Here is a 27,000-nt window from a genome sequence, read left to right on the forward strand (position 1 = left end):
ACCAGCTCCAAAATACTTTGATCACTAATAGAAATGGAACTCCTAGGATTTAAGACCTTGTTTGATCGAGATATAGCCTGATGCCTAATACCTGTATTTGTCATTGGACCCAGTTTCTTAAAAAAATTTGGTATATTTTTCTTAGGGCTGGTCCTTAATTGCAATGTTCTTTTTCTCCTTGAGCCAGCTCACCTTGTTGATCAGAACAATAGTAGATGTATGCAGCTTATGAGTTGAACATGCATGCGCAGCCCCCTCCAACGGTTCGGCATTATCCACAGTCACTGCGTCACCCTCAGCATCACACACTCCCTCTCTGCCATCAAAACGCTGCTAATCAGGTAATCTTTGTTTGGGTCTTTCCATCGAAAGTTTCCAACGAAACCCTTGCCATCGAAAGATTCACAATACATTTTTTTGCCTCAAATGTATGTGTGGGATAAATGCATTTTTAGTCATTTTTATTTTTTGTGGGTTGGGGGTGGGCCCAAAACCCCGTTTTTTTAACCTTGTTTTATATTTTTTTTTAAAACCCCACCCCAAAAAAAATTAACACTTTATCCCACACACACTTACATTCGATGAAAACAAATTTGTTGCAAAACTTTTGATGGAAAGATCAGATACCCTTCGGCGTTTGCCATATGATTGCTGGGCTTGGGAATCTCTCCAACCGCTCTTGGGTTTGTGGCCGCGTCTGCAGTGAGATTTCCTATGTTAACTTAAGTACAACCATATTTAAGTCCTCCACCATACCCGCTAACATCGGCATGGTACAAGGTAGAACATTACTTAAACGTTCACCCAAATTTAGAGGCACTAGCTTCACTGAAGCAGTCGTGTCTTCCTGCAATGTGTCAATGAGCACAGTTGGAGCAAATTAACTATCCAATAAAGACCTTATTTCCTTTTGATGCTTTTTTGCACTGTGGTTCTAGACACAATAGTCTTTTCGTTTAATACATGTGCTTTCAAAGGTGTTAAGACAGTTTTTGACAATTGCCCAATTGTTGTGTGGACGATCAAGTAGCAACTGGTGCATTCAAACTAATTGCGCTTACAAGCTGTTACAGCCTTTATAGAAAAAAATGCGAATGCTTTATTTTTTTTTTTATTTTTTTTTTTTTTAGTTTCGTATAGGAAAAATTGGTGGTTTGTGCCCAAAAACCGGGGGCGGGGAGGGGTGGACGGGGATCCCACCCAAAAAAAAACGGGCATTCAATTTTTTTTTTCCGATCCTTTTGTTTCGAAAGTATTGCATTTCAACTATGTATTCGGAAATTTGACTATAACTCACATAACAAGTCTCACGCTTTCTGAGCTGCACATTCACGTGCCTTTCTAACCATGGTAGCACCTGTACATACTTGACTGTTTCTAAACCCAACATCTGCACATATTTACTTCATTGTGCAGATGCTATGGTTAGAAACATTCTTGACTGCTTTTGAACGCTGCATCTGTTTATAAACAAATCTGCACATACGTGACTGTTTCTGAACGCCATCACCAGTACATGCCATTTCTAAACACCCTCATTGGCCTTCCGGTTTGTGAACGGAACACCTGCACAGGCCTCGCATGTTCTGAAAACGACACTGGCACTGGCACATGGCTCATTCTTTCCCAAACACGGCATCTGCACAGGCCTCGCCGTTTCTGTACACAAACTACCGTCAAAGACATCCCACTTTATGAACACCGCATCTCGCCCCTTCTGGACAAAGCACCAGCACATTCATCGCGGATTCTAAACCTAGCAGGGCTTGCGGTGGTTTAACACAGCACACGCATGTTCCCCGGCAAGTCACTTGAGTTACGTTCACTGTTTATGTACAAACACCCACTGCGTTCACTTTAAGCCATACAACGTCGAGGCCCACGGGTTTGGTACACAGCAGCAAGACTTGTGTGTGTTGCTCTTTCGGGCAATCTCCCCTACCCCTCGTTCAGCTGAAGTGGTTTTAGTGTGTGGTGCATTACATTATAAAACGCCAGTAAATAAGAAACCTACTTCTCTATCTCTTATTACAGGGTCCTGATAGATAATCCGGCAGCTGTGGTTAATGAATAATTCATGGTACCGAGCCATGGGCATGTGTCCTGGTCGGCTGCTTATCAAGGAGGATGTGACGCCGAATTCCAGAGGAGCCTAGTCTTGCATGACCTGTGGGAATCCTGACCACGAAGGCAAGCCACGATAATTTATAGCGCCACCATCTTTTGTGTTTCACAAACTGGGGAACCTGGAGACACGCCAGCAGGATTTTTGCCTTCCTCACCTTGTGGCCCACCAGGAATGTGCAGCGCGGGCCTCCCCCCTCTGGGAAAACAGCCCCAGTGGCCACGAGTAGTGAGGGTGGACAGCGTACCGCATGTTAGTCCCTCTCACGCCCACCGGGTGCTGCTTCCCTGGGACCAAGGGCCCCCTGGCCAGAATGGGGACATTAGCAAGAATATGGCCATTTTGGAGAAGAGGTTCCAGTTCCTGCAGCAGCAACACGCCGACACCCTGGGGAAGCTGCACCAGGAAATCGAGCAGCTCAGAAGAGAGAACCGAGGTGAGGCTAATGCTCCACTCGCCGTTGTTATACAGTTTATGCACTCAGCCACCTGGCGCCTCTTAACATGCACAGCATATGGAACTTGCATATCGAATTCAAACCTCACCCGAGAGGGCGCTCCGGGCCACCCAGGCACGCTGCCTATATAATATTATTGTTCGGGGCGTGGGGGCCTTCTCAGGGTCTCTTCCCTCTAGAACAGGGGTCTGCAACCTCTTGGATTTCCAGGTGTTTTTGACAACTGCAATCAGCTGTAGCCAGCACAGTCCATCGAAAGGGGGAGTCGTAGGATGCGGACCCACGACCTCAGCACAGCCCATGTGGTGCACTGAGACTCCTCCGTTTGATGTGTTGTATGAACACGGTCAGTTATTGTCCTTGCAGAATGCTGTAGTGTAGTCTCGCAAAGCTCACAGAAGCTGCTGTAAGGCCGCATGTTAATGCTATATGAAACATCACAACATGTATGGTCAAGAAGCTACAAGAGCTTCAACGTTCACATATTTTAGGGATTCTCATAACTCACCCCTTGGTCCTGCAGTTACATGTTTTTATATAGTGCTTCATACTAGAGTAATTACGGTTCTAAACACTGCATTAATAGGTGTTATTATTTCTCCAAATAAAGGTACTCCATTTTTTTGTTATTTGGAAGCATTAAAGGCTAAGTCTGCACTGCCCGACATGAAACCTGTGTCTTGCAGGCTGATCAAAGATGTCCAGGGAGGGCGCATGATTCCCAGTTCTGCAACTGGGACACGTGGGGGAAAATTAGCGGAGAGGGATAAAAGTGTGATCATGCACGGCAATGGGAGCCATCACTATCCAGCCTCTACGCACGCTTCTTTGGCCATCATTCACAACGTGAGCTTTGTGTGATTCTGTCTGCTCTTGTCCATGACACACTGTGAGCCTCTCAGTGAAACATATGCCCAAATCTATTGGGGAACTGCGGGGAGCCCTGATAAGCCCGGGGTGCATAAGGAAATGTTGTAACCGCAAATTAATTCTGTTTCTGCTGTATTCATCATGCTTTCAGTGTCGCCAAGAATGCTGTGTCCGGATAATGATTTGGAGTCCACATTTGAAGTAGTAATAGATGCAGATAGCAGACCAGAATGTGGGTAAAACGGAAGTTTATTCTAAGAAATAAGCCCCCCAACACAGGTCCGACCAAGAACTATGGAGCTCTATCCAACTGTCATTCCAAATGACAACGTTGGGCTGTCATCGCATGCACCAGCACCAGATGCCACATATGTCCCTTTTTACACATAGGTGAAAATAATGTTATACGGTAATGTGTAATTATAACAAAGCAATAACATGTCACTAGTCTAGTGAGATTGACTGTGTGATCTTGATGGATAATTACAAACCCACACAATGAAATAAATGACAGTTACCTACTCATATACTACATAATCGTCAAACCTAGAAGGTCTCCTTCTCACATGTCCAGTCGTACTTCCCAAGTTTTCCCTTCCATTCCCAACATCCTCCCACATTGAGCGCCCACCCGAACATCGTTCTGGTGCCTACTTCATCAAAGGAAGAAGTTCCCACATCACCAAGCCCCCTGCCCCCCACCGGCACCATCATGCCCCACATTGTAGCATTCATCTCCCCATCACAGACCAGATCTTCACGCCACTCACACAAGCACGTTTCTTTAATTCAGGGTGCCTCACAATGACTACTCAGTCCATGCCCATCGCCTCCCATCACTAGTAACCACATGGCTCCTGCCCACATTCACTACCTCCAATAGGTTAAAAAAAACTGGGAACCACCTTTCGGTAGATTGAATGGTTTCTTCACCCTCACCACATCACCCACACATACCTGCCTCCCATCGACCACACTTTCCTCTGTCACCGTGCCTCCTGCATACCCCAACCAACAAGGAAACAAATTAGATCACATTTTCCTACCCCTCATCCTCTCAAATGGGGTAACCCCATCAATATTCTTATTGTTGTTCTTATTATGTTTCCTTGACTTTCACAGATGGGGTATCCTCGGTCTAGGTGCGGTTGCTGGACCACACGGCCCACCCATTACAGGTGCAACCGATAACCATAGGATTTCTTGCCCACACAGATTTTTCTATCACTTCACCTGTATTCCGGTTCACATTCACTTTGCTTTCCCCTCACCAGTCTTTTGGCTTTGCCACAATGTGTTCTCCTCCTTGCCCGCATTTTGACTTTGCCACAATGTGTTCTCCTGCTTGCCAGTCTCTTGGCTTTGCCACAATGTGTTCTTTCATACAGTTCACTCAGTGGTGCTCTCCTCCCTTCACCACATTACTTCCACACTCTTCAGTAACGTTCATTACTTGCTTTTCATTGTATTTCATAAGACTCGTTGTTTGCCTTTCGATATATACTACGTGCACTTCACACTAGCTTGCGTTCCATTCATAGACTTTTCAGAGCTATCCTTTAGTTCAGTATTTAATAGTTCTTCACGTTCTTTCATTTACAATTCACTTTACTCGTATTGTTCACTACAACCCTCCTCTTTGGGTTCACTTTAACTTGCATATCGTCGTTCTTTCGGCAATTACACTTGCCATGGGTAGTTGTCCCCAGAAGCCACACGTACAAATATTCCCTTGTTTTCACTCACCGATCCCTGGTGGCTCCTCCGGGCGGCTTTTTTCCTCTTCTTTTGCTCCGCATACACGTCTGTGGTATTGAGAGCCATGCTCGCAACTTGGAATTCTCTGTGGGTTGCCAGCAGCTCCGCTTGTCTCTCACAGATGCTGCTGGTAGCCTCCGGCAGTGGGGTCTCTCATGTGTCCCACAGCTTCTTTTACGGGTACCCGACCAGGGAGGCTCTACCCGCTGTGACCCTCTCACGGCCTGCTATGGCCTTGGTGTTTCAGTCCCTCCTGTGTGTTTACCGGCATCCTGGCCCCCAGGCCGGCCCCACCTTGGCAGCCTCCTCCTCCACAGGATTTTGTTCCTCACAGGCCCAACATGCTTGGCCCGGCTTCTCTCCTGCTGGTCTCTCCTTGCTGCTTGTCGGCTCCACCTTTTATGCCCCTGCAACCACTTAACAGGTTGGGGGTGTGAGTACTCAAGCCCAGTTGCTTGACTATAGTTATTGGTATCCTCTGGACATGCCTGACCCTCATAAATCTTGAGGCCTTTTCATCGTCTCAGTACCAGAGTGATGAAATGACATGTACCACTCATAGTGGCCTCTTCCTCTTTCCAGTACTATAGTGGCACACTGAAGGGGAAATGAAGGGAAGTGATTGGCAACAGCCTATAAAGGCCGGGGAGGGTAAGTTTGGTTGGTTCACCTGCAACATAATCCCGAGCACCCTCCACCCAGGTGATCCTCTCTCGCATCTCCACCGCCCATGGGAAGACTCCAAAAGTGTGGAAGTAGGTGTGAGGATACCATCGGGTTTCTCACAGTATCCCTTCGCACCTCACTGAGGTGGACCCAGCTCTTGCTGCCCTCCACCTTCACTGCAGATGGAGTTGAATCGCGCAGTGTGGCCCATGGAAATGCTGCTTGTTCCAATGCCGAATGAAGGTGCGGACGTAGATCAGGTTCCCGGTGAGCAATTGTGGCTGGAGTAGTTCATCAGGTTCTTTGCCACCTTCTCCTGTAGACTGTTGAGAAGACACAACCTGTGAATATATGTCAGACACTTTTGGTTAAGACCCTAAGGTACTCCCTAAACTCCTCACCAAGAATCCCCGCTGATTTATGTACATCTGATGCTTTGCGTGCAGGTTAGAGCGGTGTGTGTGTGTCCTATATCCAGTCATAATCATTTCATGTGGGCTGAGGTGGTGATCTTTCCCTGGCTGATTTCTCAATTGAAAAAGAACAATTGGTAAAAAATAGTGGCAACTCCTTCAGATCACTGCGTAACCTTTGACAGATGCATTTTAAGATAACAATTTAGCCTTTCTACTGCTCTGTTGGCTTGAGGGTGTTACAAATAACACACCTTGTGCTTGATCACCAAGAGTGAAGTCATTTCTGCAAACAAAGCATTAAAGAAGTGGGTCCCCTTGTCAGACTTCAGGCCCTCACAAATTCCCCACTGTGGAAATACCTCTCTCACCAAAAATGTTTCTGCAGACTAAGCATCACAGTATACACCAGGACAAACCTCAAGCCATCGGGGGAAAATGGGCAAACAACTATGAGGTAAGAAAAAATATTGCATCTCTGAGCCATATCTATGCAATCTATATGGAGTTCCCAAAATGGCCCAGAGGGCCTCGGCAGAACTCCCCTTAATGGCCTCATGGTGTTTCCAGGATTTAATTATCTGCAAACTATGCAGTTCCCTACAAATCTACTCGCCTGTTCCTGGAGGTTTGATATGAACCATACCTCCTGGAGCTCCACTGCAATTTTTCCCTGAAAAGTTTGCGACGGGTAGTGTAGTTGCTCGAGAGCCACAAGAAGCGGCCCTACAGGCATTACTACCTTCCCTGTAAGCTCCTGTCTCCACAGAAAATCCATGAGGGTGGGAGGGCACATCCCCTCTTTGCCCAGAGCTCCTTTTCATTCTTAGGCAATCTCTCTTGCATCTCCATAATTTGAAGAAAAGGGGCCGCAGTGTACAGGGCTGGCAACTGTACCTGCTGGGACACGGCTTCCATTTTTGGGGAATCTGTAAATGGCAAATATGCGGCTTCTTTCACCGCTCTGCAGCATTTCCAAGCGCTATGGGGTTAGTACGATTAGTGTGCACAGCACATTTAACAATCCCTACCTCTGTGGACAGTATTAGCTCTTCTATTAACCTCAATAGCAGTGCAGCACGCTGGACAGGGGTCCCATAAACCCTCTTCTCTGCCACCTTGACAAGCCTAAATGTACAGTGGAGGTTACATGCGCAGAGTTAGAATAAATAGTCACTGCCTTCCCCATTTCTACCACCTCTTAAGTGCCACTAGTTCTGCCGATTGCACAGAGTAATGTGAAGGTAAACATTTCTTCATCCTGATCTGGTATTCCCCATCGACAAGGCCCACACTGGCTGCACCATTATCCCTCTCACGAGTGTCCTGATTGATTGTTGAGGACCCATCAATAAAGAGTACCAGCAGCCCCGAAGGGGGAGATGCGCCATGGCCCTGGCGCCAACCTGCAGAGTTCTCCAAACGCAGAGGCGCATCGAAATGCGGGAAGGAGACTTGGCAGGCGATCCAACCAACCCACCCTGGAAGACGGTCAGGTGGTGAACGGCATGGCACCAGTGACCCACGCCGCTATGGCAAAGAACAAGTCCTGTAGAGTGACTACACAGAACAAAATGGACCACTACATGACAAGTGCCCAGACGTCTTCTTCCTCGACACGGGAAAAGGTTGCTGTATTCAGGTAGAGTACAGGATACTGTTGCTTACGGGCATCATGGCCGCCATTGGCGACTCCAGGTCATCGGTCAAAACGAAAATTGATGGCTTAGCCTCTCAGGTTTCCTTCTTAAGGTAGGACTTGCGCAACTTGTCCTTGCGGGTGGGAGAGATGGAACAGTGCATATCGGACAGTGAGGACATGCTAAAGAAGAATGAGGAGTGGCTGACCTCGATGTCTCTGAAACTGACCACCCTGGAAAACAGGGCAGAGGACAGTGAAGACCGGTCACAGCGCAATAATCTGCACATGCTTGGGCTCCCAGAAAAGGAGGAAGGACATTGTATGGAACTGTTTCTAGAGCATCGGTTATCGGATCTTATGGCACCCAAAAAACTCTCAAGCTTCTTTTCAATTGAGCGGGTACACAGAGTCCCAACTGGCCGCCCTGTACCCGGTGCCCCCCCCACGCATGGCGATAGCCCGCCTCCTGAACTGCAGGGATAGAGACCCACTCCTACAGATGGTAAGGGCGACGGGGCCGATCACCTACAACGGAAACCGAATTGGCTTCTTTCCAGACTACACGAGGGAAGTACAGAGATCGCGGCAGTTTTTTCACTCTGTGAAGAGGAAGCTCATGCCACTCAATATCAAATGTGCACTCTTCTTCCCAGCTACGCTTAAACTCTACCACAATGCCACAGTACACGTTTTCCACAAACCCAAGGAAGCCTGGGACTGGCTGGAGACACACACACACACACACACGTTCTCTCTAGGCCACGTCCAGGGATACCAAAACATCGTCCAGGCACAGAGACCTCCCCGGTCCTGTTTGATACACAGAAAGCACGCATTGATGAACTGGATGCGGAGACCCAGGGAACGGAGAAGCGGAGTGCTGGACCTTTTGGATCTGGGGGTGGAGGGGACATAATGTAGGCCCTCTTGGGCCCAGGACTGCTACTGTCCGGAATCCTTCATGTGGCAGCCCCTGGCAGGGGACTACGAAGAGCTAGGCTGGCTCTCACAGGCACCCCTGATTATTTTTTCACATGGTTTGGTTTACGTTGGTTTGGGCGACCAGTACTTCTAGTTTGGGGGAAGTGCAGGGTGGGGGGGGGGGTTTCACAGTTGGGATTGGGGGGAGTGCAGGGTTGGGGGGTACTATTCCGCACCAGAGTTTGTTGTGTTGGGTCTGCGAGTTGAGCTGATCTGGTTCTTTGCTGGGAGCACTGGAAGGGGGAGGAATTGGGGAAGGGAGTTCATTATGTGTCCATACCACGAATGGGGGGGGGGGAGTGGAAGAGTTCTCAGGGTATACATGATGGGAAGACTTTCACTATATGGCAGCAGTGATCACAACTTAGGGAACTTTCCTTTCTACCATGAAATGTGAATGGGCTGGGGTCCAGTATTAAGAGGTGGCTTGTGCTGCAGTTCCTGAATCGGTACTCCCAAGACATGGCCCCCCCCTAACCGAAACTCACCTGGCAGGGACACAATGCAATTTCTTTAAACGTACTATCGCGTTGCCCTGCATGCAGGGTTTTCTAGGGGGGCGAGAGGGTCCTCTGATACTGGCGCCCAAAAGAGCACCCTTTCAGTTCAGGGAGGTTGTACACAACCCGCGTGGGCTATTTTGTGCTGGTCACAGGGGAGCTGTGGGGAGAAATTTGGGGGGGGTGTGGTCTGCATGTATGCCCACCCATGACGATTGATCTGTTGAATGAACTACAAACCGCTCTGCTACGCACTCGGGCAGACATGTGGGTCCTGGGGGGGGGAACTAAAGCAACATCATTGATCAGGCGTGGGACCGGAAACAGCAAGGCCAAAGCAGGCAACACACCATCGAAACTAAACTCATTTGTTCATACAATGGGGCTGGTGGATGCCCGGCGGGAGGTGCACCTGCTTGACGATGGCTTCTCGTTCCTATCTGGGCTACATGGGTCCCTCGCCAGGTTAGATTACTTTTTTGTTCAGTCCAGGGCGATCATAGGTTGAGAGCAGTGACCTTTTAGGCAAGGGGTATTTCGGACCACTCTCCTATGCTCATGGTACTTGACCTAAGTAGGAAGGTGGAACGACCCCAGTGGCGAATGAATAACTATTATTTAGGGTTCCCTGACTTTCTGAAGGGGGAGACCTATAAGATGAATTAATATTTTGATATAAACGTGGAATGGGCAAGTAATCCGGAGGTGCTGCGAGAGGGCTATAAGACTGTCCTACTGGGTGATATGATACCCCTGGTGGCGGCCCGCAGGAAGGCCCATGGGGGAGAGGTACAGGAGGCAGACGAACAGGAGAGAGTGGCTGAGGAGGCATACTTGCAGCAGAGAACCCGAGATAGACTGGTCGAACTTCATAAAGCACAGGAAACCCTGCAGAACATCGTGTTGGATACTGCCAAGCAGGTACACTCGCTTAAGAAAAGTCTGACATACGAATCAGTGGATCGGACCGGGCTGGGATGATGCTAGCCTGGTTGGAAAGGAGGGAAGAAGGCCATAGCTATGTATGGGAGATAGCGGGCCGGTTCAGCAGGGGAGTGGGTGGTAGAAGACAAAGGGATTGCAGAGGAGTTTGCCAAATTCTATTAGAAACCCTATAGCCCCAGGTGAAAGGCAGAGCAGACTGGGGATTTTCAGTTTTTAGAGGCCATTACTCTCCCGTGACTAGCTCCCACTCAAACCCCCCCCCCCCACCCACCCTAGGACTACTCCTTATCCCACTCAACCGACCCTCTAGAGGAGGTGGAATAGCAATAGTTTTCAAGTCACACTTCTCCGTCTCCATCATCGACTCCCAGACAATCGTCCCTACCTGCGATCACTTCTCGTCAAACTATCCCTCTCCCACAGCTTTCTAATCATCTACAGACCTGCCGGCTATGACAGACAATTCTCAAGCAACCTTTGTGATTCGCTAGCCACCATACAACTAAACCATCCCACCCTCACTCTTCTAGGTGACTTCAATATCTGGCTGAACATTCCCACCAACCCCATGACCCACTCACTGGTCGACTGCCTAGATGCGCTTAACCTCCGCCTTCACATGAACGGCCCAACTCACTCTAAAGTACACACCCTTGATGCCATCTTTACCTCCCACGACCAGATACATCTAAGCCCCCTACACCTATCATCTGGTCTGATCACTTCATAGTGGCTGTCACCATTCGCTCGCCCTCCTCCCCTCCCCATACTTGAACCAGAACCCCCAAATCAACGCAATGTTGGAAGAAACTAAAAATCCTCCCTGACCTAGCCGATGCGCTACTTCAAACTCCTCCCTCAACTACCCCTCGTAATGAACCCTTAACCACCGACTCCTTTGACTTGTGGCTCAATATCTCATTAATCCCGCTCACCCCACCTTTCCAATCCTCCGCTCGCTGTGGCCCTTATCCCAGATGGTTTACACCAGACCTGAAGACTGCAAAACAACTGTATAAATCCCTCGAACGCAAATGGCGGAAAGATAAAACCAACCTGAGTAGATCCACCCTGGCCCGACACCATCGCCACTACAAAACCAAAATCCGAAAAGGGAAAAAAAAAAGCCCACTACAACTCTCGAATTCGCAACTGTGAAAACCCCAGCAAGGAACTCCACAAAATAATTTCTGAATGCACCAAACCAACCTGTACCACCACCCAATCGACCCCATCTCAGTCACTCTGCGACTCACTCTCTCTCCACTTCTACACCACTACTCTCGACAGAACAAATTCTCTCAACAACAAACATGCCCTCATGTCCCTGCCACGTAATCCACCTGCCCTATCGGTCACCAGCCAGCCTGCCATAGCAACAACAACCCAAACCACCTTTGACTCGTTCACACCAATATCAAGAGACCAATTTCTCAAACTTCTCTCTGCCCGGAAACCATCTGGCTCCCCCCATAGACCCCTGCTCTGCCTCAATCCTCAAAGAAATATTCTCATCCACCTGGGCAGGAGAGTATGCAAGAACCATCATAAATGACTCCCTCACCACGGGAATTTTCCCCGACGCCTTCAAAACTGCTCATGTCAAGCCGCTTCTAAAAAAAACTTCCCTCGATCCCAAAAACTACCGCCCCATCTCAAACACCAGGTTCCTTGCTAAACTCCCGAACCGCATACTCCCAACTAAATGCCTTTATCGAATCCAACAATCTCCTAGACCCTGCACAATCGGGCTTCAGACCTCAACAAAGGACCGAAACTACTCTGACCTTAATCTGGGACGACCTTAAGAACACTGCAGACTCTGCGGGATGCGCTGCACTAATCCTTCTAAACGCCTTTGACACAATCAACCACTCAGTCCTCCTCGACCACCTCCACTCCCTAGGAATCTGTGGAAACGCCCTCAAGTGGATAGCATGCTTCCTCAACAATAGGAAACGAATAACCCTCCTCTCTACCTTTGCTTCCGCCGCTCGACCAGTCAATACCGGAGTTCCACAAGGAGCATGCCTATTGGCCCTCCTGTTCAACCTCTATTTGTCCACCCTCCCACGAATAATCCGCCCGCGCAAAATCCTGTGCTATAATTACACTGATGACACCCAATTAATCCTAAAACTCCTCAACTCAAACCCCACCTGTCAGCCCGACTTCGCAGCCTGCCTCCTTGACATTGGTCGCTGAATGACCACAAACCACCTCCTCTTAAACCCCACTAAAACAGAAATCATGGTCTGCAGCAATACCAAGCTTCTCCCCATCCTCTACCTTGGCCACCATCCATGGGCAATCCACCCACCACCTTGACCACAGTAAAAAACCTTGGATGCACTCTCGACTCTGACCTAACCCTCTCTCGCCAAATCAACAACGTCTCTAAGTCCTGCCATTACCACCTCAAAATTCTTAGACGCATTTATCCGTACCTCTCCTTTCCCAACAGACTCGCCGCTGTCCAATCTATTGTAATGTCGAGACTGGACTATGCCAACTCCCTCTACCTCGGGGTCCAAGCATACCACTTCATTGAACTACAAAGAGCACAAAACGCTGCAGCCAAATTGCTTCTAGCACTTGGCCAAAGAGACCACAGCTCTCAGAACTCTCCACTGGCTCCCGGTTGGATGAAGGGTGACTTTCAAAACCTTATGCATCTCCCACCGAGCAGTTTATAAAACCGTCCTTCTATACCTACAAGACAAGCTAAAACCCCCACTGCGCTCTCTAAGATCAAGCTCTGCCCTCATTTTAGTGATACCAAACACCAACTCAGTCAAGTTAGGAGGATCATCATTCTCAGCCTCGGCCCCCACACTATGGAACTCGCTTCCACCCCACATTCGACACACCGAAGACTACCCGTCATTCCACAAATTACTGAAAACATGGCTCTTCCCTTAAAGAATCAACGCTTAGAGCAAACGGAATGAATAGCCACAACGAACAGAAATCCAAGGTTGTTTGAACAAAGAAAATAAAAGAGCAAAGGGAGTCGATGGAACGGATAGAAAGACTAAAACGGATTGTGTAACTAAAACGGATAGACTGAGTGAAACCGATAGAGTAAGTGAAATGGATGGAGTAGATGTAACAGATAAAGTAGCTGGAACGGATGGAGTAGATGAATCGGACGAAGTGGATGGAAAGGATAGAGTGGTTGGAACGGGTGGCATGGAGGGAACTGATTAAGTGAATAGAATGGATCGGACCAAGTGGATGGATCGGACCAAGTGGATGGAACGGATGAACAGAATGGAACGGATGAACAGGATGGAACACGTGAAGTGGATGGAACGGATGAAGTGAATGGAATAGATGGAATAAATGAACAGGATGGAACGTATAGAATCGACAGAATAGGTGAAGTTAATTGAACGAGAATGGCTGAAGTTAATTGAATGGATGCAGTAGATGGAAAGGATGGAGTGGCTGGAATGGATAGAATGGACGGAATGGCTGGAACAGATAGAATGGACAGAATGGATGGAGAGGAGGAAGTGGATGGAACGGACCAAGTGGATGGAACGGATAGAATGGATGGAATGGATAGAATGGACAGAATGGATGGAGTGGATGGAATAAATGAAGAGAATGGAACGGATGAAGTGGGTGGAACGGACGGAGTGGATGGAACGGAGGAGGGGATAGGACGGATGAAGTGAATGGAGTGGATGGAACGGATGAACAGGATGGAACGGATGAACAGGATGGAACGCATGAGAGATGAAACAGATGAGGGGATAGAACGTATGAAGTGAATGGACTAGATGGAGTGGATGGAATAAATTAACAGAATGGAACTCATGAAGTGGATGGAAATAATGGAGTGGATGGAATGGACAGAATGGATGAAGTGAATTGAACGGATGGAGTAGATGGAACGGATGGAGTAGATGGAACGGATGGAGTGGATGGAATAAATGAAGAGAACGGAACGGACGAAGTGGGAGAAACGGACGAAGTGGATGGAACGGTAAGAATGGATGAAGTGAATTGAATGGATGGAGTAGATGGAATGGATAGAATGGACGGAACGGATAAGGTGAATTGAACGGATGGAGCGGACCGAACGGATGGAACAGACAAAGTGGACGGAACGGACAAAGTGGATGGAACGGACAGAATGGATGAAGTGAATTGAACGGATGGAGTAGATGGAAAGGGTGGAGTAGATGAATCGGACGAAGTGGATGGAAAGGATAGAGTAGATGGAACGGATTAAGTGAATTGAACGGATGGAGTGGATGGAATAAATGAAGAGAATGGAACGGACAAAGTAGGTGAAACGGATGAAGTGGATGAAAATGATGAGTGGATGGAACGGATAGAATGGACTGAACGGATAAAGTGAATTTAACGGATGGAGCGGACGGAGTGGATGGAACAGATGGAACGGACAAAGTGGACGGAACGGATGAAGTAGATGGAACGGGTGAATGGAACAGATTGGAGTGGATGGAAAAAGAAGAGAATGGATGGAACGGATATACATATTATGCTATGTACCTGTATCCCCATGGTATCTTTATCACATGTTTACCCTATCCATCCTGTCGCTTTATATACGTATGCCACTATGTAGGCCCCCTGTCCTGCTCTCGTGCTTGGTCACAGGCGCTTTACTGATAACCACCATATCACACTACTACGCTTACTCTCTCCTAAATACCATCATTCAACTAGAACACAGCTATACTATAAAACATTCGGCCTAGCTGTTCTCATACTAACATGACCCCACAAACACCTCATCATCCTAATAAAACACAGCTAGCTGAGCACATACCGGCTAGCTTGGGCGTCTCCTCAGGCCTAACGTAGCCAGAACTCCGTCTGGGTGTCCACCCTCCAGACTGAACACAGCCAACTGATTTCCTCAGCAACACACCTACCACTAAGAAGCAGCTATCATGCAACAACCACACCAGCTGCACCCACGCACCATACAGCACTCTCTCTCTACTGACTTGAACTGCGTTTCCCGAGGACGTTCAACCTACCAGCGCTTTGAGCTCATACCAATGATACATAAGGCGCTATATAAATGCCAAGTAACATAACATAACAGAGGGTAGCCCTAGAGGTGGACATTACTGAGGAGTGGCGATGGCGGTGATGCACTTGAGTTTGGGGAAGGCCCCGGGGCCCAATGGTTTTCGGGTCAAGGTCTGGAAGAAGCTAAATGAGACGGCACTACCACATCTGCACAAGATATTCACTTATGAAAACATCTGTTGGTATACTGCCACAAGACCTCAGAAAGTCACACATTGTGGTCATTTCCAAGGCAGACAGGCCCCCAGACTCATGTGCATCCTACAGCCTGATCTCTCTCATTAATGGGGAGGTAAAGATCCTGGCGAAGGTCCTTGATAATCATCTGATAAAGGTTATCAAATCCACCCAGACTATTGCAGCTTATGTCCTGGAAATCTATGAGGATGAACAGCCGCAGGCTTTTCATGGCCATATCCCAGGCACACACTGTAGGGGACCCGTTAGCACTTCTCTCAGCGGACCTGGAAAAAAGCCTTCAACTTGGTTCAGTGGAGCTTCTTGTGGCAAGTCCTCTTGTGTGTGGGGTTCAGGGACGGATTTATGGTATGGGTGCGACTCTTGTATGCATCACCGGTTGCGGAGGTGAGGGTGAACGGGCTGTCTTCCAGAGCTTTCTCCTTGGAGAGGGACATAAAGCAGGGATGTCCTCTATCGCCGCTTCTCTTTACGTTCGCAATGGAACCACTGGCCATCCGATCCGCCTAAGGACAGACCAGGCTTGGTCGGGTTTCTGTTGGGAACATGGGGGTGGGGTCTAAAGGTTCGCTATACATGGAGGATCTATTGGTGTACCTCATTAGGACGCAGGAATCATGTGCGAGGGTTACCCAGACACTGGAGGAATTTCAAGGGGCTAGCAAGCTTAAAGTCTTCAGGGACGGGGGATGCCCTTCTACAGGATTGTCCGTATCGGGTCTCAATGGTAGGCCTTTAATACCCAGGGGTATACCCAGAGGTGTGGGGGAGGCTGGATCCGGCAGAGTATGTGTACCAGAACCTATATTCTGTAACTAAGAGATTTCTTTAGGGATGTTACGCATTGGAAATCCCTCCCGCTGGGTAAGGCAGCTCTGTTAAGGATGCTGGGCCTGGCTCAATACACGTATATCCTGCAGAATGCCCCGCTGCCGCTCCGCAAGGTGGAATTCGAAAGGGTGGAGGTGGCTCTTCAGACACTCTTGTGGGGTTGGGAGGAGGATCAGTCTCGCATTGCTTTGGTTATGCTGCAACGCTCGGTGTGGGAAGGAATGGTCTGACTTCTGAACTTGTGTAGCTACTACTGAGCTACAATTGGAAGTGGTAAACAATTGGCTCCATGGGGAGGTGTTGCTCCCGCATGTTAGGAATGAGCGTGGGTGGGTGGATGGGTGGGTTGCCCACCTCCCAGGCTCTCTATGGTGGTCAGAAGAGAAACCTCCTCCCACCCGTGATGCAACACACTAGTCCGATAAGGAGGGATGATCAGTACCATGTGGGATGGAGAAACTGACCCACCATGGTACACCCATTATGGAATAATACCCAGCTCCTGGAGGTGGGGAAGATGGGCAGGTTTGGGGCTCGAGAGAGGTGTGGAGTACTGAGAGTGGGGGATGTGGTAAAGGAGAGGTGATGATTCCCTTCCGGACACTATGTGAAGAGCAGAGGTTGCCACGGACCGAAGAGTATCACTATACGCAACTGTCCCATGCCCTAGCAGCTCACTTCCAGTCATTAACCAAGATCCTTCCCTGCTCACCCATAGAGGCAAACCTCTTCCCAGAGTGCATACAAAGAAAAGTTATTCGTATGCTGTATCAGGTCCTCTCTGCCCTTGCCACAAAGGAATTGGTCAAGCTTAAGTTGCTGTGCGAGGGGGACCTTGGCCCGATGCAACCTGAGGATTGGGTGGAGGCACGCCTTCCCCAGGGAGATTGGCATCTCGCCCCGGCTAAGACTGATCAACTCAAGGTCCTGCACAGGCTCTATTTCTCACGCACTGCCTTACATAAATGGGGATGGGCAGATCATCCTCTATGCACAATGTGTAAAGGGAAAGAGGGGACCTTTTTCCATATCATATGGGAATGTCTGATGGTCGCTGTTTCTGGCAGAAATGTCTGGACAGAATATGCTTAGTGACTGGTCTGAACATTACAGAAGAACCGAGAACATTACTGCTAAGTATCTGGGGGGACTCGTGATTTAGCAGGTCTGAGATACTGTCTGTATCCATAACAGCCGGACTGGCAAAACAGACCATTGCGGCACTGTGGTGACAGCAGAGTGCCTGAGAGTGGCAAAATGAGCGGGGGAACTGGACTGCTGCATGGCTATCAAAAACGAATATATAATGCAAAAGGTTTCCTACTCCTACTTCTTGCAAATTCCTGGGACTGAACACTTCCTTGTTCTCTTTTCTGTTTGACGCGACAATATAAAACAATGTGCATTGCTTTTACTGTTTGCTCCTGTTTTGCGATGTTTGTATGTTTTTGGAACTTGGAAAAAACTATAAAATGTGTTTAAAAAAAAAAAAGAGTATGTCACCTCCCTCCAAGGCATCCTCCTTAACATTCGTCTTCTCTTCCTCTTCTTCCTCATAAGTCGCACAATTGTGGACAATGTCATCCGGTTTCACTGGCTCGGCTAAAACTTGCAAGATTGACTAGGTGACACTGTACTTTATGTATGGAAGCATTTGATAGGATAACCTCATACCCCGAAACTCTCTGGTTTGTGAAAATCGACGTTTCCAAAATCGCAAAGACTGCATGCTCCACATACAATGTCAACAGGCAACCCATGGTAATGGTTAAGGAATTTTGAATTGCAAAAGTCGCTGCCGCTAAAGCCTGTTCACGCGGAAACTGTCCTTGCATCACTAGGTCTAGGAGGCTGCTGTAATAAGCCAAGGGCTATGGCCTAGTGATGTTTTCTGGGCCAGGACTGCTGTCATCACCTACCCATCTGAATTAGAAAATGGATAAAATGGCTTTTTCTAATCTGGGATCTCCAATAACGGAGCATTGCTGATCACAGACTTGAGCTCCTGAAAACAAGTCACCATCGCTGCTGACCATTCAATCGGACCTTCCATCTTCTGCGCTCTCTTGCAATAAGGGCCTTGTGTAACTATAGTAGTCAAAGATCCATGATTTACAATAGCTGAAGTCCCAAAAACTGCTGCATTTGTCTCAGTTACTGGCCCGCGTGTATTTTGAACTGTGGTTTCTCTCTTGGGCGTTACCTTTCTTCATGCAGGCGATAACACTTGCCCCAAATATATGACTGACCTCTTTCAGGCAGTGTTGCAATTTTTCATTGTCCACTTTGTACTCCTTCTCTGCAAGTGGGGGTAAGGAGTGGTATTGAATCTCCTTGACACTGCTCTTCTGAAGTGCTACAGACTAGCAAATCGTCCACATACTGTATTACTGTACTGGATACATGGAAATTCCCCAAATCCATTTGCACCACCTTGTTGAAAACACTCAGATTCACAGTACCCCTTGGTCAACTTTGTGTGCTTGAATCTTTGACCACAATACGTAAACGCCATGAGGTATTGAGAATCTGGGTGTAAGGGACAGAGAAAAATGAATTCTTTAAATTGATCACCGTGAAGTGGGTCGACCCAGTATGGATGTTGCAGAGAATGCTGGCAGGATTCAGTACCACTGAGAATTCCGCCTAAACAATGTTATTGAGAGGGCACAAGTCCTGGACCATCTGCCAACTGGACCCCTTCGCTTTCTTCACAGAATAGATGGCTGGGCTATATGAGGACACAGAAGCTTGTATTATGCCTTGCTTTAAAGACTCCATAATGACCTCATAAATCCATTTAACTGCCTCTCTAGACATGGGGTAACGTGGTAGTATTGTACCAGGTTTCAATTTCATCTGCACTGCTCCAACACTCCTTAACAGCCTCACATCATAAATGGTCTGACACTTTCTCCAAATATTCCTTACAGTATGGTGTTGTATTTCTAATGATGATCATGCTATGTGGTACTTCCCTGTGCTCTGTCTCTATCTGGCAAGGCACCCCAATCTCAAAAACCATCTCCCCTGTGTCTAAACGATTGTTTGTCGCTCACGTCTGTTAGCGATAAGGTCGGATCGATGTACATAACTGTGCACCACTCTCCGACCTTCCTCATCAGCGCCTAAGAGAACCTTCTGTCCTTCTTGATAACTGCTTCCAGGAGAACTGTGACAATGGTGCCTGGTGTTATCTCCTGCGACTCAGCAGGTTGAAAATAAAATAAAAATCAATAGGTACCCGCCATGTCTGATCTCTGATTCCTGGGACCCAACTCAACACAACCATTATTCCATAAAGGAACAAAGCTGAATGTACAGGTAACCTCCTTATCATGCTATCACTACAGTATGCATGCAAAAGCGCTGCTTCTCTTAGGATACAAACCTAGAGTCAAGCATACTATACCTTCCTCTGTGAAAGCAATTGATATGAGAAGTCAGCTAAGAAGATCTCTGCCCAAGAGATTTGCTGGGGTATCTGCAAGAGAGCAGATACATTGTGTGCACCTACCTTAATATGTACATCCTCGGTGTACAGAACTGACAGGAATCCCTGTGTCCATTGTTTTGCCTGACGAGGGGAACTCTCCTTCTTTGATGTAAGATTTTGTAGCCCCTGTATCGAACATAAATTAAAACGTTCGGTCACCTACCTGTACACCTATCTGAGGTTCCTCTTCTGGATCAGTAGTAACAGACAGGACTGGACACATCAGAGATCCCGATTGGCTGTCCTAATCCTAGTACATATTAGCACCGGGGAGCAAGAAAGGATTCTCTCCAAAAAACACTTGCTCCAGTATAGTGAGTGACCGTTCCTTGGAGTGAAGGATTTTTCTCCCATGCCCGTACTAGTGCCTTTGCTGGCATGGTCGGTTGAAACGTATAGGTCTATGCACCCCCCCAGATGCCGGGTTGTGTTCAACCCATACCTGCTAGGATTGCACAGATCAAGGTGCATATGGAATGTCAGGGTTTGCATTTGCTTAACACCTACATTAAAATACTGTGGCCTGCTCTGACAATCTCATGCCACATGCCCCACCTTTTCACACAATCACCTCTGGATCCCATACATCCCATAAAACCCTCCATAGTTATTTCCCATCCACCAGTTCAACCGGGCCTCATTCCTCAAAACCCCCGAAATGACACATTTTCTTTTGAAAATCCTCCATACCCCTTGGAAACCCTCTCATTTGTCTTTGACCCAGAGCATGCACCCCCATCCAACCTTGTGTCATACCAGATTCAGTATGTCCCTGTTGCCCCAATTGTCCCTGATGTCCCTCTGTTGGGCTGGTAATCACTGCTCCTTCCAAACAGATCTTCGCTAACCTTTTCTGGACAAGGTTGTTCTCTGCCTTTTTATTTAATGAATGCCGATTTGAATGAAAGAAACTAATTTTTGAATACCGAATGAAAATAAATGGAAGCAATTTTTGAATATCAATCTAATTGAAAACAAGTTAGTGGATCCTCCTGCTACAAGGAACTCTGTAATTTGAGAAAACAAGTATTGGCACAAGCCATACGGATATAAGGAACTGTGCAACCTAAATGAACAAGCATTGGGAAGAGCCAGGAGCCTTGGCAAGAGCCATGAGAGTAAATGAAAGTGCAACAAGTGAATGGTGGCAAAATAAGTAACGATAAAGCTTTATGAGAATGTACCAAACGCCACTGTAAAGTTGAAGCAGTGGCAACATTTATATGAAGACGAAGTAAGGTGCGTCGGTTGCGTGACCTGTAATGGGTGGACCACGTGGCCCGACAACTGCGCCTAGACCGAGTGCACCCATCTGTGGAAATGCCACTGAAAACGCTCACAAATAAGCTTGTATTTGAATGGAAAGGACAACTTGTATAAAATTACAGAACTGAACTAAATGTAATTGGTGAAAAGTAACCAGACCAGAAAAGCTGGGAAGTGTCCAAAGGAATTGTGTTGTTTTGGAAAGGTGAAAGACTTAAAAGCTTGGGGAAGGGAAGCCCTTTGCACCAAGAACTATTTTCAACTTGGGGAAGGGAAACCCCTAACAAACCAAGAGCTGGAAGAAACTCTGAACTCTTACTCCAGCAGATCCGGCCCCCCGCGACGCCTCGGTGTCCCACGAGGCACTCCACGGCGTACGCTGAGATCAATCCAAGAACACATCAGCGAGGAGACAGACCACACTTCACTAAGCGATGCACTGAATTAGGCGAGCCCCACTCAGAGGGAGACCGTTGATTCTACGCTACCTGTACACAGGTACCTAACAGACTAAGACTGGACACTACGAGTCCCATATTTTCTCCGCCTTGTCAGGGACCCTGCTTCATGTGGCAAATCAAAACCACAGCTAATCTTGAACATCTTGACCACATTGTCCACCCCGTCCTGACGAAGGCCAGCTAAAGACGGCTTAGACAGCCCTGTAGAACTGGCTGAAACACCTTGGTGTAGATGTAATCCTTCCTTGTAAATCAGTGTCCCATGCGTTATCACTGTTTGTGTAACAAAATCTGTAGATTTGTTCTGTTCAATTTATGTCCATGTGTTAACCCCTGTCGCTTGTAACATATTCATCGACAGCAGTAACAATATTGTGTAATATATATAACTGTACATGCAAAGATATGCACTTGTTTCTCTTTGTTTTTGCTTTACTTTATAAACAAATGATGTTCAAATCACCAGGAATTGAGTATTTTTATCTATCGACACAAGCACTTTACATTGAACAGTGGGGCTGCCTGGACTGGTGATTTTTTGCTGAATGGGAAATAGACAGCGAGAGGCTCGAGCACTCTAACCCTTTCACAGTGTTTATCTCGTTTGAATGGAAAGGACATCTTGTAAAAAATTACAGAACTGAACTATATGGAATTGGTGAAAAGTAACCAGACCAGAAAAGCTGGGAAGTGTCCAAAGGAATTATGTTGTTTTGGAAAGGTGAAAGACTTAAATGCTTGTGGGGAAGGGAAGCCCTTTGCATCAAGAACTATTTTCAACTTTGGGAAGGCAAACCCCTACCAAACCAAGAGCTGGAAGAAACTCTGAACTTTTCTTTGAACACTTCTATTTTGAAGCTGACATCCATGCACATTATATACAATTAGATGTGAGGGCAAGTATAGGTTTTGGACACAGACAGATATTTGTTTCGGACTTCCTGACACAGACTATCCTGTAGGGAAATCCCACCTTAGCATTGGGCAAGTTAGGCCTTTTCCCAACCCTCCTTTTGATTTAATAAATGTTCATAGCCCAAACTTTATTCAGTTGTCTTTACACATTTAAACACGAACACAATTAATTACAAGTTTCAGCTGGCCTGGGTCCTTTAACCCGAACGTGATGCACATGTTCTTTGAAAGGACATTTCAAACAATATGAGGGGTGGCGGAAGGGGAGGGGGTATAAACAAGTTCCCTTTGAACTAGCAATAACTATCCCACCCGTCCAGACTTGCTAACATCCTGGTTTCACGCTGATCTAAACAACTACCAATTCAACACGCATAGTCTCTGAACACAACCTGCAAAAATAATCAAAACCCCATTAAGTATTGGTCACTTCCACCAAGTAGTAAAAACCCAGAGCCTGCCTGTAACTGACCATCTCATATTATCACAGCTGCTCATTGCCTTTCATCGGCCTTCAACCTTGCTAAACCTGTTTTCCCAGTCACACAGAATTCACCTTGCAAACCCTGGTTGCAGGGCCTGCCCAAACTATGAAAGGGCATGTGGCATACAGATTTGTACATTTCCCCATGTGCCCCCAACTGTCCCCCATGTATGTATGCTGGTGCATGTATGTTCAAGACTACCACGTCTTCTTCTCAGTGGTTTCTTCATTGTAAATCTACCTCGTGTGCGCACCTGAAGCTCCTTGCTACCAAACTACTGGGCGCTTGAAGCACCCCCCACCTTTATCATGTTTATATTGCATCGACCGATTTGACATGCATCTTTCTGCGCGCAATGTAAATGTATCAACTTTAAACACAAAGTAACACATATCCCATTAATTACGCTAGATACATGTAAAACTGCAACATCGCACCAACGTTGCCGTTCTCTTTCCCGCCCCGCCCCCCCATAGCTTGGACCAGGAAGGTCCAACACAAGCAACAGCCCCTAATAAATTCCTGCAATCAGAGGCAAGATTATACACTATCCATTTGCTGAGCCGAAAGAGCTCTGCTGAACATGAACATGAAATCTCCCATTAAAATAAAAAGAAGATGGCTGTCACCATTATAAATATTGAAGTCCCTTTTCCTTTTCCATGGTGGCCCGCCGCGGACTGGAAGGAGCGGACAAAGGATGGATGGGAGGGAGGGCGGGAGGGAGGGAGCGAAGGGTGGTGGCGTAGGCACTGACAGGCGCATGGCTGAAGTGACGAAACAATGGCGGTATACGGGGGAAGGGCCTCTGATGGCTATGGCTAGTGAAATGTGGGTAGTACTCTGGCCATCCTCGCCCACGTTACCAGACACCTTATTGGCTGAGAACCCATTCCTGGGTGAAAATGTGGTTTCTGTCACCCAATGTACCTATTAAACGTCAATGAGGAGATCTTTTCTAAAATCTTAGTGATCATTTTGAAAACCATACTTCAGATCTTACTCACTTAAACCAAGTCGGTTTGATGGTCAACAAAGCTTTGATAACATCCAGAAGGTGACCATTTATTGGGTGGAATTGAGATTTCTGAAGGCTCTATCTGTCTTTTTAACATAAATGCCGAAAGAGCATTTTACAGAGTTGCTTGGACATTTCTAGCAGAGATGCTTTGAGCTGTGAGGCTTTGTGAAACTTCCTCTAAACTGATATTCACAGTATATAGCAATCCTACTGCTAAAATCTGAATGAATGGTGATCTTTCTAGGGGATTTATTCTGGGCAGTGTGCGAGGCAGGGCTTCCTCTTTTCCCCACTACTCTTTGCTGTTGCTATGGAGCCCATTGCTAGGAGAGTTAGGACGTGCCCCACAATCTAGGGCATTCATTTTGGAACGCCAGAATATAAATTAGCAGTGTTTGCGGATGATATTTTATTAATACTCCAGAAGCTGATTACTTCACTGTGCGTTGCTCACATAATTAAACCACTATGAAGCAATTTCACACTTTAAGATTCATTACTCTAAATCAGACCTTTTAACTAATTCTCTCTCCACGAACATGAACACTTCTCAAGAAAAGGAATTCCCATGCAGGGGCGGGGGGAGGCATTCACATTGTTATGTAGGGGTCAATATCACTTTAATTGATTCAGATCTTTTCAGAGCTTTACTGTCTGCTTATATACGTAAGGATATGGAAGGCTGCACTTGCCTTTCAATCACATGTTTTGACAGGATCCAAGTTATCAAAATGAACCTACTACTATGTCTGCTTCATTTCTTCCAGGCCTCCCTATGAGTGACTTTTCCAAAACTTGCGAGCAACATTTTGAATGGGGGGATGCTAGAATCTCTAGAATGGTAGTTTGTCAATCTCCTGATCAATGGGCTCTGCAAACTCCTGACTTGGTTAAATCTAATGCTCAGCACAGCACAGCTATAAATCACGATGGGGTGGTGCACAGTGGAATTTTCAAACCAACAGTGGGAGATGAGCGGTGAATGGGGCCCTCCCTGTGGCGGGTTATCTGGCTTCCCACCATGAGGAACCTAAGGACATCCTCACTTCTACTGCCTCCCCACCCCCAAAGCCTCCTCTCAGGTGGTAAGGGAAAGTCCATCGCTCTTGGATCCCGACCCTTGGGATGGATATGCGAGGGAGGATCACCTGGGTGGAGGGTCCTTGGGGAGCGGGGAGAGGATGTCTATGGGTGAGACATGGTATACCCCTTTCCCTAGTCAGAATGAACCGTACCCTCCCCTTGCTTTTGTACATTTTACACACCAAAGGTCCCCCAACCATTTCACTTTAAGACTGGGATGAGGAGGCAATTGGGAGTTATGCACACTTACATTCATTCACACCACTTAGGTACTGAGACAAGGAAGTTGACTGTGGAGGAGTACCATTGCAAAAGTCGGGCATGCCCAGCTAATGGGCTTAACTATGGTCAGGCAACGAAGGTAAATGACTTGCAGCTGCAACCATATAAGAGACGCCGCCACGGAAAAGAGCAAATCCCACCTGGACAGACAGATGTGGAGCAGGCTGGAGAGGGGCATGCGGGAAGGATGCTGTATGCAGAAGGGTGAAAGAGACGCTGGGGGTCCGGGCGGGACATGCTAGCCTCCAGTGACCCGCAGTTCCCCCTGCCATGTGTCAACAGCCAGAGCTGTGGAACATGGAGATCTCTCGATCGGCCCAAGCCGCTGTAGCAAGGTTGCAGGACGGCAAGCAATGCTTGCTGGGGCTCCTGAGAAGCACAAGCCGAGCAAAGGGAATCCGAAGAGGATAAACAAGACATCCGGAGGAGCAGTCGCATACCGGTGAGTGTAAAACAAAAAAGGAAACTCATACTCGGGCGCTCCAGGGGCTGGAAGCAGGCATCTGTACGTGCTGAAAACTGTGAAAATTGGTTTTGAAGACCAAATTGACAGTTTGTGAATGCCGAACAAGCTGCAAAGTGTTTTTGGTACTTTTAAGAGTGCAATAAGAATGATTGAATACCGAACTGAAGGAAAGATATGAGCATATGAAAATACTGCACAAGTGAAAAGCAAGTGATGAGCACTTACGAAGAATGTGAAAGTAAGGTGGTGGAAAGGATGAACACTACAGAGTGAATTGTGTGGAAAACATGTTTTGGCAAAGCCAAGACACTGCCAAGAAGAATTAGAATTGTGTGTTGAGCAATGACGCAGGTTCAGAGGGAGAAAACCTGTGGCGGCAAGAAAGAACAAAGAATTGTGACCTGTAATGGGTGAACCAAGTGGTCTGGGAACTGCGCCTACACAGAGTAACCCCTGCTTGGAAACAGCCAAGAAAAGCCAAGACCAAGTAGCTATATTGAGTAATACGTTGTGAAACCTATGTTATGTTCATTTTTCGTACCGAGGTACAGCGCAACCAACACCAAAAAGGCAACCTGGCGCTATGATTGAAACAGAGAAACTGTAAAAGCGAGGGACTAGAAGAGTAGAGTTTTCAAAGCTTTCCTAAAGTGTATATGAATCAGAGAAGTCTGACGGGCAATCGGAAGGGCATTCCACAACATGGCAGCACTAACCGTGGAAGAGCAGCCTCCCATTCTTGCAGGACAGACTCTAGGTAGCAGTCAGCAGAGCGCAGTGCTGAGCAGGAACATAGGGTCGGAATTTCAGCTGCAGGTTTTCCGGACCAGTGGCGTTGAAAGCCCTATGCATTACGCAAAGGGATTTGAAAGGCTCACACCTAGCCGCTGGGAGGCAATGGAGAGTAGTGTAAATAGCTGTTAATGGGTGAGGCAGTACATTCCCTGTCTCCAGGAGAGACCCCGTGGAGATCAGCTAACACCCTGTGCATATGCTAATCCTTGACAGTCCCACACTACCCTTGGAAGGACAGCCCTTCAAATATGGATGAATAAAGCATAGC

The 27,000-nt window shown here is 47.3% G+C and overlaps 1 protein-coding gene across 2 annotated transcripts in view; it reads left to right on the forward strand.

The window, feature by feature from the left end:
- LOC138492597 (coiled-coil domain-containing protein 74A-like) overlaps nucleotides 1-27,000 on the forward strand; it is a 276,626-nt gene that overhangs the window by 7,233 nt on the left and 242,393 nt on the right. The window contains exon 2 of one of the 2 annotated variants that reach the window (XM_069619879.1): nucleotides 2,035-2,561. The exons of the other annotated variant lie outside the window; for it this stretch is intronic. Within the exon in view, the coding sequence (XP_069475980.1) occupies nucleotides 2,300-2,561 (262 nt within the window). The 5' untranslated portion in view covers nucleotides 2,035-2,299. The remainder of the gene's footprint in view (nucleotides 1-2,034; nucleotides 2,562-27,000) is intronic. 2 annotated transcript variants of the gene reach the window in all.

Source organism: Ambystoma mexicanum, chromosome 10 (genome assembly GCF_040938575.1).
Source record: "Ambystoma mexicanum isolate Mex_15411 chromosome 10, UKY_AmexF1_1, whole genome shotgun sequence".
NCBI classification, from domain to species: domain Eukaryota; kingdom Metazoa; phylum Chordata; class Amphibia; order Caudata; family Ambystomatidae; genus Ambystoma; species Ambystoma mexicanum.